The sequence below is a fragment of the Rhinolophus sinicus genome, chromosome 4 (genome assembly GCF_057876585.1).
Source record: "Rhinolophus sinicus isolate RSI-liver-muscle chromosome 4, RSI-T2T, whole genome shotgun sequence".
In the NCBI taxonomy this organism is placed as follows: domain Eukaryota; kingdom Metazoa; phylum Chordata; class Mammalia; order Chiroptera; family Rhinolophidae; genus Rhinolophus; species Rhinolophus sinicus.
The window spans coordinates 4,863,851-4,878,147 of record NC_142504.1 but is presented as its reverse complement, the minus strand read 5'-3'; the positions used below and the strand labels follow the sequence as shown (position 1 = coordinate 4,878,147).

Below are 14,297 nucleotides of genomic sequence, written 5' to 3'. Positions count from 1 at the left end.
AACAAAGGGGCAATAGATTTTTTTCAGACATACAAAAGCTGCAAGAACTCGTCATTCACAGATCCACACTACAAGCAACATTAAAGGAACTCCTTTACCAGAAGGAAGTGAGAGGATCTAGGGATTAGGAAGATTGACGAGACTCAGGCACTTCCTCAGCTGGTGTCCTCTGGAACTGTGGGTCTTTTGTGTCTGCAGACCAACCTGTGCTTTACTGTGGAATGACTTCTTGACAGCTTCTGAGTTTATATGTCCTTCGTTTCAGAAACAATCTAGCCCTCTTTGAACCCCATTCCAAATTTCTAGGAGACTCTGTGGCCCAGCTTATACCATGTGACTGACTGATTCTGGTCTATACACCTGTGGCTGAATCGGGGTGTGGGCCATATTGTACAAATGTGGCTTTTGAGGGGTAGTTCTCAGAGAAAGGGTTTTATTATGAGCTGGATATACACTGTAAAGATGACTACTCAAGGATTCAGCTGCTTTACGCCCCATGCTTCTGTGGAACTCTTCCTGGGAACATCTCTACCGGAAAAAAATCCTAAAAACCTATTGAGCTAAAACAATGCCAGGAGTCATCACCATGGATATTTAATGACCAAAGCTGATGGCAGAAGGAGAGAGGGGAGAGATAATATTAATTTGGACTCAGACTTTCTAGAAGCAAGGACATAAATTCTGAATGTGGGTAGACAGTGGTGTTGGTGACTCAGAGTGTGGTAGAGTGTGGTATGACATGAGCTTCAGAAGATGGGAGTTGAAGAGAGAAGAGGACATTTGTGACTTCAGCTCCTCATTAAGACAAGATAACCCAGGAAAGATTAAAGCTCCCTTTAAAAAAACAGAGAAGGAGCCTGTTGACAGGACGCACCCAGAATTTTCATTGACTGGGGAAGCTGGAGGAAAAGGGAAGACATACATTTAAGATGTAGGGCATGCGTATATGAGTAGGAATTTGAGGTAGATGATTTCTAGAATATGAAATGTGAATGTAGGCGATGATCTGAGGAAATAGGACACTCTATTTTACAGTGCAGGAATCCCAAAGTGAATGAATCGAATACCAAGAAAGTTGTGCAAGCACCTGGCTGTTCTAACAGACAAGCAGACAAGGCATAACCTCATACTACGGGACGTGTTATTCCTGTGTTCCTATGGGCAGATGCTGTTTTCTTCTGCCCTGTCTGGGGCCAGTGATGGAATGAACTGAAACCAAGAGTCCACCTGGAATAAAGACAGAAATGTAGAAAAGTGCAAAGATCTTATTTTGCTTTCAATGTCAACTCATGTTGAGTTAGTGCTGGATGAAGACGGATGAGACGATGAAGCCCCTCATGACTGACATCACCTCCTGACTTGTCTGGGTGGTTTGCAGGAGACCCCTTTAAGTAAAGCTGATTTCTCATGGTTCACAATTTAAGAGATGAAAATGGCACATACTATGCTAGTTATGTAATTGTAAGGCCTTTTGAAGTTGTCCAGGGAGCATTTTAACCTTTGGCTCCTTCAGTCCACCAGGCTGACGTGCGCATATGCTCTCACCTGGGTTTGTAGTTTAGCCAAGGGCAAAACTGCCAGCATTTATACTGATAGGTGATGGGTGCCTTTGGAGTAGGTCATGACTTTGGAATGTTATGGAAACAACAAGGCATCTTTACTTTCTGTGGAAATAAAATTTAAAGTAGCCCCACGTTCAGGAGTTGTTGGACACTGTACTTTTACCTGCTGCTTTTACTATTACTAAGATCTCAGAGCATTTTAAACTTGACTCTCTGGAAGCAAAAGGAAGTCACCTTGTTGACACTTTCACAAAGAATGTTGCTCTTAAAGGTCAAACCTCTGTCACGGTCCAAGGGGATATTTCCCCAGCGGGTAATTTGAAAATCGGGCCAGAGAAGCCCAACAGTTGACTCCAGAGAAAGAAAACCATAAATGGAAATCTAACAGTTGCTGTTTTGATAAAAGAGAAAGCTCTGGTTTGGACCAAATAACAACCATCCTACCAGAGACTGAACTTTGCACGGTGGATGATGGAGGGGCCACCTAGCAGACGGACAAGCCCAGCAACTGAAAGTAACCACACAGGGTGATCTGGTGATGAATTCCTACTGGGCAGATTGTGGTGGATGCTCACACCCCAGGCCTGTAGCTTCCTTAGTAAAAGGTTAGCTTTGCCTTAAGTCAACCCTGTCCATGCTTCTAGGATAGCACACCTTGGAGAGGTCAGAGTCATTTTCTTTTCCAGACCCATCAGAGGCATAACCACAGGCAGTGGAGCATGATGACCACGAAACTTCTCATTGTTATCTCCTTGCTCGCATACCATCTCTATGTCCTGTAAATATTAAATGTCAACAATCCTGCACCCACCAGTGTAAAACTATGTATCTCTCCATTTTGCTTTTTACACAATTCCTTGCTTTGCCGTCTCCTGCCTCCTTAATCTACCACTAGCGGATTTCGTGTAACCTTCCCTACGCTTTCTCCTTTGACTCTAAATGTATGGAAAGAACTGAAAAACTGCTATTCTCCGGAGAATTTTCTCAGTCTTTGGAGATCTTGTTTCCAGGCCTGTCCTCGGTTACCGGCTCAAATAAACGTTTATAAAATTATTCTGTAGGTTTGGGCTTTTATCGACGTCCCTCCTTAATGACTAGACATGCATTAAATCATTGGTCCACTGATAACATAATACAATTTACGAATCAACATTGGTGAGAAAATGTTGGCAGTTTTGCTGTGCAAAGAACCTACCTCACCTGTCCCACCTGGCCAAGGTACAACGCAGGGACCCTGTCCACATTGCTCCCGGACATTTGTCAAATGGATTTCATACTGCTTTTCCAGTGTCACGGATATAAATATGTTTTAGTCATGGTCTGTATGTTTTCTCACTGAACTGAAGCTTTTCCTTGTAGACAAGCTAATGCCCCCTCAGTGGCTAATGCCCTCCTAGAGGAGATTGTCCCAACCTGGGAACTCGTCATGAACTCTGCAGTGGTGGAGGAACCCACTGTACTGGTCTGTGCTGTTTGGCCGGTTTTACATTTCCACTGCGCTTACACCCTGCATGCTCAGGTTTAGTCAAACGCACTAATGTCACGATTAAGATTCAACTGGCAAAATTTGTAGAAACCCTCCAGGTACTCTAGCCAAAAGCACTGTTGCTGGTCCTTTTAAATCTCAGATCCACCCCCTTTGGGGCTCACAAATGCTCACCCTTTGAAATAATTACAGGACGCCCCATGCGTCTGGATCCTGCTTCTTTCAATCCAAAGTTGATAAAGGGAGACATACTTTACTACTGGAAAGGCCTAATTGCTTCTATTGAAAATCACCGTACTTTGGCAGAGCACTCTTTTCACAGTGTGCTGCAAGGAGATGAAAGCCCCCAAACCCACACCCTGCAACCTGGAGTTTTGTTTACTGGAAAAGACACCTCCATAAAGACTTCCTCCAGCCTCAATGACACTGTTGTCTAGCCCCTGTGATGCTAAACTCCAGGGAGCAGACTCTGGATTCATGTGTCACACCTTGAGAAGGCACCACTCCCGGACCTGAGCTGTGCTCAGTCTGGTGACCTGAAACCAAAGCTGTCAAAATTTAAAGCAGGTGGAACTCTGAAGGAGACAGCTTTCCCAAAACAACCAGGTCGGGATTGTACACTTCTTTCCTTACTATTAATTCTTAACTTTATCTCTCTTCTTTGGAAGGAAAACACCCTTGTTTACATGTCCTAATCTACTGTGAAAGGGGTTAACTTGTCCAGGTATTGGCTTTGTCAGCAAGAACTGGATCTGCCCAAGATAATAATGATCTTTGTTTCACCACTTACAGGTTTGAGCCCCTGGATTAAATTCATCATATAGACTAAGTTTGTTACGCTGTTTTAATTCTGTTGTGGATTCTTGTTGTTGTCAGCTCTGCACCATTGCTTGTTAACCCCGGACACGAGCGGTTTCCTGATCCATTCACCTTCCCTCTGATGTGCGAGACGATATCCCGAAGTCCTTCAGGATGTGGAAGGACAAAGGGTTGCTGAAATCAGAAGACCTGACTGTTGATCAGGGATGCTTTCAGAGAAAAATCTCGAATAAAGAGGGGGGAAATGGCAAAATTTTGATAACGACATAACCTGGACATAGCCATCCACAGGAGCTAGGGCTCATGGGAAGAGTTCTTGCACTCTGGGTCATTTTTACAACTGACCCTATGTTTACAACTGAGTTGTATGGTTGTAACAGCCCCTCCACTTACCTTCTTCTTCCCCTCTCTAAGTTCCTCCTCCATCTTTGTTCCGTTCAGTGTGTGTACATGTGGCTCACCAGGTCTGCATGGTGAGCCATGCAAATTACTAGATTGCAACTCTTTCTTTTTCCCAAATAAATCCTTTTGGTGACAGAATACCTAGTCCATGACAGTTTTTGATTATTTGTTTTTGATTTTTTTTTTTAATTATTAGTTTCAGGTTAGTCGATTCTGTTTTTACAGTGAATACCATACATGTCAATACATGTATTACATAGGGAACACATATCAAACTTGTATTTTAATCCACTAATGAGGGAATCATTAGAATGACCAACTTGCTTCAACTGATCTGTTATAGCCAGTGAGGAAGGGGGCGGGGAAAAGAAACGGGATGAAACTAACAGATTAGATAGAAAACTGGTTCAGGTTTGGACCCTAGTAGAGGTCGTTTGCATTTTTACAGGATGAGGTCATTTACATCACTGGTGGAAAAAACCATTTCCATCTCATTATACAACAAGGCTAGCAGCTTAGTTTTCTACAGGTTGACTTCTGCATTTAAAACACCCTAATTGTAAATAGTATGTCCAAGTTACTGGAGTCCACAGACCCTTGGTGGGCTTCTTTGATGGTGCCTTATCACAGTGAAGGCCACAGACTCTTGTGCTTTACTTGCAAGTTCTGGTTCTAAGAGGTGTAGTCTGCCGGTGGACGCTGTGTTGTCATCAGATGAGCACATGCACTGAGGCTGGAAAGTGTTTGGGACTCACCTTAGGTGACATCTATGTCCATGACCCCCTCCCTCCAACACGACCATAGACAGGCTCCTGTCCGTTATGCCCCTTTATTATCTTCCACCCTCTGGTCTTTGCACTCAGCACTCTGTATCCTAGTTGTGTCTGTGACCATCTCTCTCATTAGAATCTAGGCATGGTTTTCTTATACACCTCCACATACTGGCCCTCCAGCTCCGGCTCTGGCACAACTTACAGGTTCAATAAATGTTTGCACGAATGAGGTGGGATCTGAGCCGTGTTGTGAAAAAGATATGGTGGGCGCGAGGTAGTGGGGGTGGAAAGGTGGTTCAGCAGAGGTGAAGACCCCGCAAACTCAGTAACGGGAAGGTGGACTTCACTGTGGGGCAAATTTTGGTGAAGTCCAGGCAAGGGCAGGGCAGGCGGGTGCCAGCATAAAAACTCCCGACATCTAAGTGAGAGGCGGGTGCAGGGAGCCTTCTGGTTGCGGCCTGCCTGCCTTGTCCTTTGGTTGTCCTTGCAATCACGTGTGGGGAGGGTGCATGGGCCCCTCTGGTCGCAGGAATCCGAGAGAGTGAGGGCCGTGGAGGCACAAGATGCAAAGCGGAGCAATGGGTTAACCACAGCCACCTTCCTCCAGAACAAGCCTCACCTGCGGAGACTTTGCTGCTTTTAAAAACCTGCCCGGGTCTATTCAGGGGTGACAGGACTGGCTCCCCCGACGGAGGAAACACCTGGCAGCTGTCCCCCCAAACCGCCGGGTCCTGCGGCCCTTGTCCCGGGTCCTGGCGCGCGCACCCAGGCGACGCGGACCCTGCTGCCCAGCAGCTGTGCCCCTCGGGCCGGATTCCAGGTGTTCGCGGGCGCGCGCTCCAGCGCGCTCCGGACGGGGGCGGGGCGCGGGGCGGAGCTCGGCGAGGGCTGAGCGGCGCTGCCCTGCTCCCCGCCCGCCGCCCGCCGCCCGCCGCCCCAGCGCTCGCCCGCCGGCGGCTGCAGCCCGTTGGCCTCTGGCCCAGCGCGCGGCGGACGTGCCGCTGACCCGCGCCTGCGACGCGAGAGCCGGGCGCGCCCCGAGAGGACGTGGAGCCATGAACCGCCTGCCCGGGGGGGTGGCGGCGCTGCTGCTCGCGCTGCTCGTGGAGGTAGGGGCCGAGGCGGGGGCCGGGCTGGGGCCGCGCCGCCCGGGGAGCCTCCCGGAGGGGCCCGTGCAGTGCGAACAATGCCGAGGCTAAGCGGGCGCAGCACAGAGACGCCCCGGGAGACCCTCTGCGAGAACCCGAGAGGTCGCGAGGCCGAGAGTGGCAGCCGCCCGGGCTGCAGATGTCCCGGTGCTGGAACGTGTAGGGACCCCGGTGACAGGGAGGCTCCCGGCCCCTCCCCTGCGCTCTGTCCTCCCCTTCGGTCCCCCCCGCCCCGCCCCCCACCCCTACGCGGGTTGCCCGTTTCTCCAGCTTGCAGCCCCTGTCTGGAGGACTCAAGAGTGACCTTTACGCGCTGTACTTCCCTTTTCACCGCCCCGAGGAGGGCCGGGATCCCGTGGCGGGGGGCTTCGGGGCGGGGGGGGGTCCCGGGGGCGACGCAGGCGCAGAGTGCTGGCAGCCGAGCGGGCTGGGGTCGGAGTGGGTGGGCGCGGGAGGGTCGCGGTGCGAGCGCGCGGAGCTGTAGTTGTGAGAAAATGTCACGCGGTGCCAGGGAAGTAGCGGAGAGGAGCGGGAGGAAACATTCCCGCTGGTGAAAAGGAAGCGGAGGGTCTTCAGGTGCGTGGGGAGCTGGGGTGGTGGGTGTGAGGCAGAAACCGAGAGAGGAACCGTGTGGCAGCGATCAGCGATGGAGGGTGGAGGCGCCTGGTGACCGCGGCCCTCGTGGGGACCCGGTCCGCCCTGGGCTGCCAAGGGACATCCTCTCATGGGTTCTTTAACATGGGAGCCGGTGGGATTCCGGGGTAGAGTCTGAATTACAGCTTCTTCGACTCCCTGCTCAGCTCCTTTATTTGGAAGGAAATTTGCATTAAATTAATGAAGTCAAGATAAATGCATAATGAGTAACTTCTGTCTCTCTCTCTTTTCTATTTTGGAGGGTTGTAAAACTCGGTCACAGTTGGGCGTCAGTGCCAGAAACCACTACTTGGTTTCCTGAATTTACTGAGAAATAAACGCTACAGGATGTTGAAAGGGGAAGTCTTAGCTCTCTTGAAAGCAAGGTTGATGGAAAGACTCCGTGTTTTTGTCCTTAATATCCCCCTGGCTGGGTATTGAATGGAATGTTAATTAATGCAGCTCTTTCCGTTTGTTCAGAATTTTAAAACCTAGGAATGCGATCCCCTCCTTGACTCACCGGACATAACAAAAGAGAAATGAATCTGAGGCCATTGTTTATGTAAAAACACGTACATCTGTACCTACCATGCAATACCCACCCCCGCCGTACCCAACCCCTCCCCCCTTTACAATCGGTGCTTGATGAAATTAGCCAGCATTCCCTTGGTTCTGCTTCTCCGGTCTTCAGAGCTGTGCCCTCCGACCACTCAGGGCTTCCGTTCTTCCCCAAATAGCTGTTGTATTGCATAGGAATTTCTCAGTAGAGTTCAGACCGTGTCTGAAAGGTTGAAAGACCTGAAAGGCACAGCTGTGAGGACACTAAAACCTAACTGACTGAGCCCGGGCTTTCACCAAGTCGACTATCTAGCTGATCGGTAATTTCTGTTTTCAGCGGGATGGTGTGATGTAGCTCACTTTTATACGATGCTGGTGCTAAGGTGTCTCTGAGGAACTAAGGAGATTGATTTCTGTATAATTCAGCACATGGAATTTGATACATGAGATACATATCTGAGATGGTTTCATCTTAAATGGGCTGCTCTGACATTCAACTAAAATGTATTGTCATCACCTCTGGAGTCCCCATCACACGCATACATGTGCAATGACAGTGGCTGAGTGTGAGCAGGCAAAGGTCGCTGTGAGGTATCTGGTGGCTTCTGACAGCCAGAGGCAACCTGTGGTATTTGCCTTTGTTTCTTTGTTCTGCTTGAGCTGGTTTCCTTGTAGTTGCGTAGTTGATCATAAAACACCTGGAAAAAGGGAGCCCTCTGGCAGTGGTTATTCTGGGCCTCCAGCACCCTGTTCCAAGCCAGCACCAGCCAGGATCACGCAGAGGGAGGGGTGTATGCTAGCCAGAAGCCCAGGAGTAGGGAGGGGACCTAAAAGCTGTTTTGGAGAAGGGCTGTCCTCCCCGGCTTCACCATCCCTTACCTGTTGGACATAAAGACTGCATACTTGTTTGTTACTCAGCAAACACTTATAGAGTGCTTACCCTGTGTCAGGCAGGCATTATTCCAAGCACCTTACAAATATTAACTCGTGAATCCTCTTGGCAATTACTTTTCTGCCCACTTTTATTTGCAGTGAGAGATGATAAAGAACTTGTCCACAGTCTCACTGCTGGTTAGCGTGAGGGGCTGGAGGTGGAAGCCCAGCCGGCCGGCGCCCTCACCCTGTGCCGCGTCTCTGCCTCCCCCACAGCTGCAGGTACAGATGTGGAGAGGCTTTGCACGTGCTCTGTCCAGCGGCTGATAGTGGACTTGGGCCGGTATGCATCCCATGAAACAGGGAAACCAACAAAAGAGCCTTTAGGAATGCAGTCGCATGTTTTTCGGGGACGTCCATCATTTGGCATCCAAGTGAGACACCTTGGAGAGTGAAATCGGGGCTGCGAATTAGTGTGCCTGCGGCGGGGGGTGGGGGTGGGGGGGCATCAACAGGGCCGTTGTGGGAACCCGCTGGTTGTGTGCTCATCCTAAAGCCCAGGCAGGGTTTGAAGTAGGAACAGGCTGCTGGCAGCACCCTCCCTTCCCTGGGGAGTCTTCTTGGGGGCTCATTCCTGCAGTGACCTTTCCTATCTACTAACTCGGAGTTTCCTACGACTTGCACGTGAAGCCAGCGACCCCTTATCTCATCTCTCCACTCCCTCAGTCACTGTGGACCTGCTGCTTCGCTCCGAGGCACCTGGGCCATGAATCCGGCCATGGCGCGGGGGAACCCCAAAGCTCTTTTGGGGTCATTAAGTTCCATGCTTCTGTTGTGCCCACGGCTCATGGGAGGCCCCAGGAATGGGCTGCAGGTGCTGGGCGGGTTCTCGGTACCCCGTGAAGGAATTCCCCACGGCCTTCCCTGGCCTGCAGCTGCTCCTCAGAAGGGAAAGAGAAAGAGGTTTCAAGCCTGACTGTGCTTTATTTGAACCTGGGGAGTAATTAGGCCCTGAGCATGAGCTTTCCCCCAAGTGTGTTGTTTTCTCCCCGCTGACAATAGCTGTTGCCACTGCAGTCTCCTTCTGGAGGTTAGGTTGTTGACACCTTTGTAATAGACTTAGAAGGATTTGTTAAGGGCTCTGACATCACTGAAGTGAGGCCAGAAATGTGTCCTATGATTCAGTGTAAAATTCCCCAGTGCCAGTGCTGGGGGTTTGCTGCACCCCCTCCTGGGGGGTGAACTCTGTGCTGGGTTATTTTATGCAAATGACTGGTGTCAGTATCTCTCTGATCCCCAACCCCCACCCTGAACCAAATACTGGAAGCCTTTAAATGAGGCTGCCATGTGTTTCAAAGTTGTCTGGCAAAAGGACAGCCCTTCTTGGGCTAGAAAAAGCAGTGGTCTTCTCTTAGAGAGAGGGTTGGAAAGTGAACATTATCTTTTGAAACTAGGGAAAACAAGAGGATTACTGAGTATATTTCTGAAGTCCTGTGTCTTTTGATGCCCAGGAGTGTTGAAATTAGAACTAAGTCATATTTAAGAGTGTGGTGGGTTTTTTTCTTTTTTTTTTTTGCCTTGTGCCAAATGTTTTTCATGCCCCGGAATTCCAATGACTATGGCAGCCTCCTGGTGCCAATTTTCTGAAATAAACCTTTTCAACCCTCCCACTCTTTAGAGTTTTTAGACTCTCAGCCACATGCAATTTGAATGAAAAAGAAGACTGTCGGGAGTTTGTTATCTCTGGAAGCTCCACGGGAGGCCGGCTGCCTGTGAATGAGAGGTGACAGTGATGAATAAACAGGTGGCAAGCAGGTGCTCTGAAGTGGGGAGAACCTGGCTCCAGGTGTGCCAGGAGGGCCAGGGGCCTTGGGCCCACACTTGGGGCTCTAATCGGCCCTTGCTTTCTCTTGGCTTAAGTGACTCTAGAAGCACATAGATTAGTCTAGTGGCCACTTGATTCATCTAGCCACAGGATGGCAGGTAATTTCCCTAAAGTTCACCATTATCATCATTTCTCGATGAGGCCTCTCAAATGTCACCCTCTCAACGAGGCCTCTCTTGACCACCCTGTATAAAATTCCAACCCAGGCCCCCTCCCAGCCCCCTTGCTTTCCCCAGTTCCCTCCCTCCTCTGTATCTGTTACCTTCACAGTATGGTGGGAATTTACGTCCCACCATCTAAGCATTGTAAGGTCAAAGGTTTTGCTCTGTTGTGTTAACCAAAATACCCCGCTCCTAGAACAGTTCCTGACACAGAGTAGGAACTCAGTAAGTATTTGATTGAGTAGATCAGTGGGGAATGACCCTGGGGGAAGGAGCTGAGTAGGCCGATGGTAGGAGAGGGGAAGGCAATTGAGTAGCTATGGATGCTGAAGTGGGGCCACCTGTACTAGGACTTACAGGTAACCATCGTTTGAACACCTCTAGTGACGGAAACGCACTAGCTCTCAAAACAAAGCATCAGCATTTTGGACAACTTCAATTGTTCAAGTTTTCTGTGACATCGAGGAGAAATGACTGTTTTTACCTGGTCCTAAGTTTTTCTTCTTGGGCTTTTCAGAAGAAAGCATAGTCGTAATGGCAGCCCCTCAGTATTTGAACACAACGACTGTGGTCCCCACTGTGCTCTTCCCCAGGCTTCCTCTCCTTCCTGCATTCTCCTGAGACGTGTTTTGGAATAATCTCTGCCTCCTCACAGCTGCCCTTTGATAGCTGCTGACTGGCCAGTGTTCAGGAAATCCTCACTGTCCGAACATACTTGGTCCTAGAATAAGGCCCCACAAAGTGAGTTCACCCGAAACATGGATCACATTTTCATGGTTAATAGTGGAAGGGAGGTTTGATTCAGACTTTAATTTGAAAAAGCAAAGCCCAAATTATAGAAATGAGTTAAGTTTATCCTAAGTACATATTTTTAGAATTATGAATCAACTCCAGGGAGGGGAGAGATGAATTTTTCTGACAAAAGTCTGTGATGCATAATCGGATAGTCTTCATTTGGCATTGGAATTTAGTGACATGATCATAGTAGGGTTTGCTTTTCTCCTTTTCCAGAATGATTTGCTCTAGTAACCCAACCCTCACCCCACCCCCCACCTCCGGCTTCTCCTGGTCTTTTTCATTCCTGTCATTCTCCTTTGGGCGTCTCTTGGATCATTATGAGTGGCTTAACTGCCAGATTCTTTTGTCTGTCATCGACTTCATGAGATGCTCCATCTTTGTGAGCCCTGGAAGTCATCGTGCCATCCGTTCGTGGGATACCTGTGTTGTATTCTCCTGTGATCCTGTCTGCAGAGACTGGTTATGGAGTTGCTAGTGTTAAGTGGGCGAGGGCTAGGGTGTCGGTGTGCTCTTGTAGAAGAAGTGAGTTCAGTGGTGCATGCATTTTGTCATGAAGCCTTTGCCTCCCATGTCTTCCCCACTGGGACTTATTTGAAGGGACCCTCTGTTCTCCAGGTGTGGTCTCACTGTCACTGTCACAGCCCTTGTGTAGACCTCTCCATTATGCAGAGAAGAGGATCCAGCAGACTCACACTGAACTTGCAGTGACTCTTACATTGTTTGAAACGCGTGCTGCTTGTAACCCACCAATCCTCACAGCAGCTGTAGAGTGGTTTATTATAATTTTTAAAATCTACGCTGAGGACTGTATATTGATTTTAATTATATTTCACATTACTTCCTTTATCTTCTTATGCCTGTAAACATCTGTCTGAATACTATTTTTTTTTTAAATCTGGTATCCTTTATGGTTTTTTGTCATACACAGATTTGATTATCATGCCATTGTCGACTTTAATCCAACTGATTCATAAAAATGTTGAACCGAGCCGAGTCAAAGATGGAGACTTATACCTGGGTTGAGAGAGGTGATGGAGATTTTGCTTTGGAGAACACTGATGTCCTTAATTTTTACAAGTCAGAATTCAGCTTTCTGCAGGAAGTGTTTGGGCGTGTTGATGGTTTGCCCTTAGTGAGGAGAGATCCAACAAAATGAGAGCCTAGAATGCCAGGCGCAAGGCATCTAAGTTTGGGAGTTTTTGCGCTCATATTGCAGTCATCCAGCAGGAGCCTTACTCAAGGCCGTTTTGTTTGGTGAGTAGGGAACTGTGACCTTATCTCATTGTGTGTCAGGAGTCAAGTGCTCAGTGAAGACAAGGAGGTAATGAGCATATAGAGAGAGATTATTTCAGGAAGGGCAGCTGCATGCTTCAAAGCTCTTGAAAGGAGAACAGCGACCCGACCCTCGACCAGAACAAAGAGGAAGTATCTTATAAATCAGTTTTGACATTGATCAACCATGGGCTTGAAGCACAGGGGAGGGCTGGATGGGTTAAGTTTCGTGTTTGGATGGTGTCTTAGTTGGTTCGGACTGCTGTAACAGAATACCACCTGCTGAGTAGCTTATAAACAACAGGAATTCGTTTCTCACGGTCCTGAGGTTGGGAAGTCCAGGATCAAGGGACCAGCACCGTCCGGTGGGGGCCTCCTCCTGGCTCATAGCCAACATCTTCTGGCTGTGCCCTCACACCGTTGTATTTGTAGGGCTCATTGCAAGAATTTCATTACAAGCGGCATTTATATCCATAGGGTTATAGTCCCTGGAAGGCCTTTGTAAGTAGGAATGATGTGCGTGAAAACATTTTTTTCAAACTTATAAAGAATTATGTTCTCAGCCGAGGGCATGCTGCTCGTGTGAAAATAATTGGCCATTATAATAATTGGCTATAATAATGAGGTGTGGGGCAGGGAAATGAGGAGACGCTCAGACCGTCAGAGCTTTCCATACTTTGCAACTTAGGGAAAGTGCCGTCTAGAACAATACACTGACCCCAAATGGCACCACTAAGAACTGGGTATTATTTGGCACCTAAAATGTGCTGGGCGCTGTTCTAGATGTACACTGTGGACCCTGAGGAAGAAGCTAACTACCAAGAAGGGCTCTGACGGCTCAAATGTGACAGCAGAGCCTAGCAGCCGTTTCTACACAAGGGCCTCTCACAGAGCGTCTCACACTCTGCCGGCCTGCACTGTGCACCTGCCGGCTGAGCCAGCCCTTATAAAGGAGTTCGTGGAATTGTGTTTCAACCAATAGGACTGAGACTTTCCCCATCTAATCGGAGTTGTGCAGCTATGTCTCCATCAGCATCTCCACTGACCAATCAGAGCAGCTCCATTCCGACCAATCAGGACAGTGCCCTTTGAACCAATCAAACTGTGAGGATTTGTAGTCCTCATTTGCGTGAGGATGGACCAATCAGGGACCAGGGGTGGGGACTTCTATGTATATCAGTCAGCTCCCCTCTGGCTCAAGGAGCAGTTTTCCCTTTCCACTGAAGACTGTTTCCCCGGAAACAAAACACTGAACCCCTGTCTTGCCAGACCAGAATGGAGAAGAGCAGGCGGGGCATAGCAAGGTGGAGAGACTGGTGCAGAGCAGAGCTTTTCTAGCTGGAGAGAGGCCTCACCCAAGGACCACCCCACCAGGGTCTCACAGCTGTACTGCTTCATAATTGAGCTGTGACACTACTGAGCTGTCACACTACTGTACATAGCACAGCTGTGCTGTATGTACCACAGCTGAGCTGTTTGCACTGAATGAAGTTGCCTTCTTCTCCACACCCCAAACTGGGGATTCCTTTTGACATTGATTTGGCACCGACCGGCATCGGTTGACAATACCATACTTGTGTTCCTCACAGTAACTGAGTATTGTCACCCCACTGTACAGGTGTGCAAACTGAGGCTGAGAAGTTATTTATCAAAGGTCCCGAGTGCAGTCAAAAGTGGTAAGAGTTGTTCTTTCTAGTGTTTATGTGTAGGGAAACTGAGGCACTAAAGATTAGGGATTGTCACAAGTCAACATCTTAACTTTTATGCAGTTTTGTCCCTCAGGGGCAGGTGTCTGAGCTGCGGAGAAGGGAGGGAGCTGCGGTACCAACCCGTAGGCCATGGGGGCATTTCAGCAGCTGGATGTGAACACAGAGCCTCCATCCCCTCCCTGCCTTCCATTCCCAGTTCCCTCGTTTTGCTGCTTTCC

The 14,297-nt window shown here is 48.8% G+C and overlaps 1 protein-coding gene across 1 annotated transcript in view; it reads left to right on the top strand.

The window, feature by feature from the left end:
• The first annotated feature begins 5,911 nt into the window (after positions 1–5,911).
• Positions 5,912–14,297, top strand: part of VOPP1 (VOPP1 WW domain binding protein) — a 47,905-nt gene continuing 39,519 nt past the window's right edge. The window contains exon 1 of the mRNA XM_019726355.3: positions 5,912–6,151. Coding sequence (XP_019581914.3) covers positions 6,098–6,151 — 54 coding nt within the window. The 5' untranslated portion in view covers positions 5,912–6,097. The remainder of the gene's footprint in view (positions 6,152–14,297) is intronic.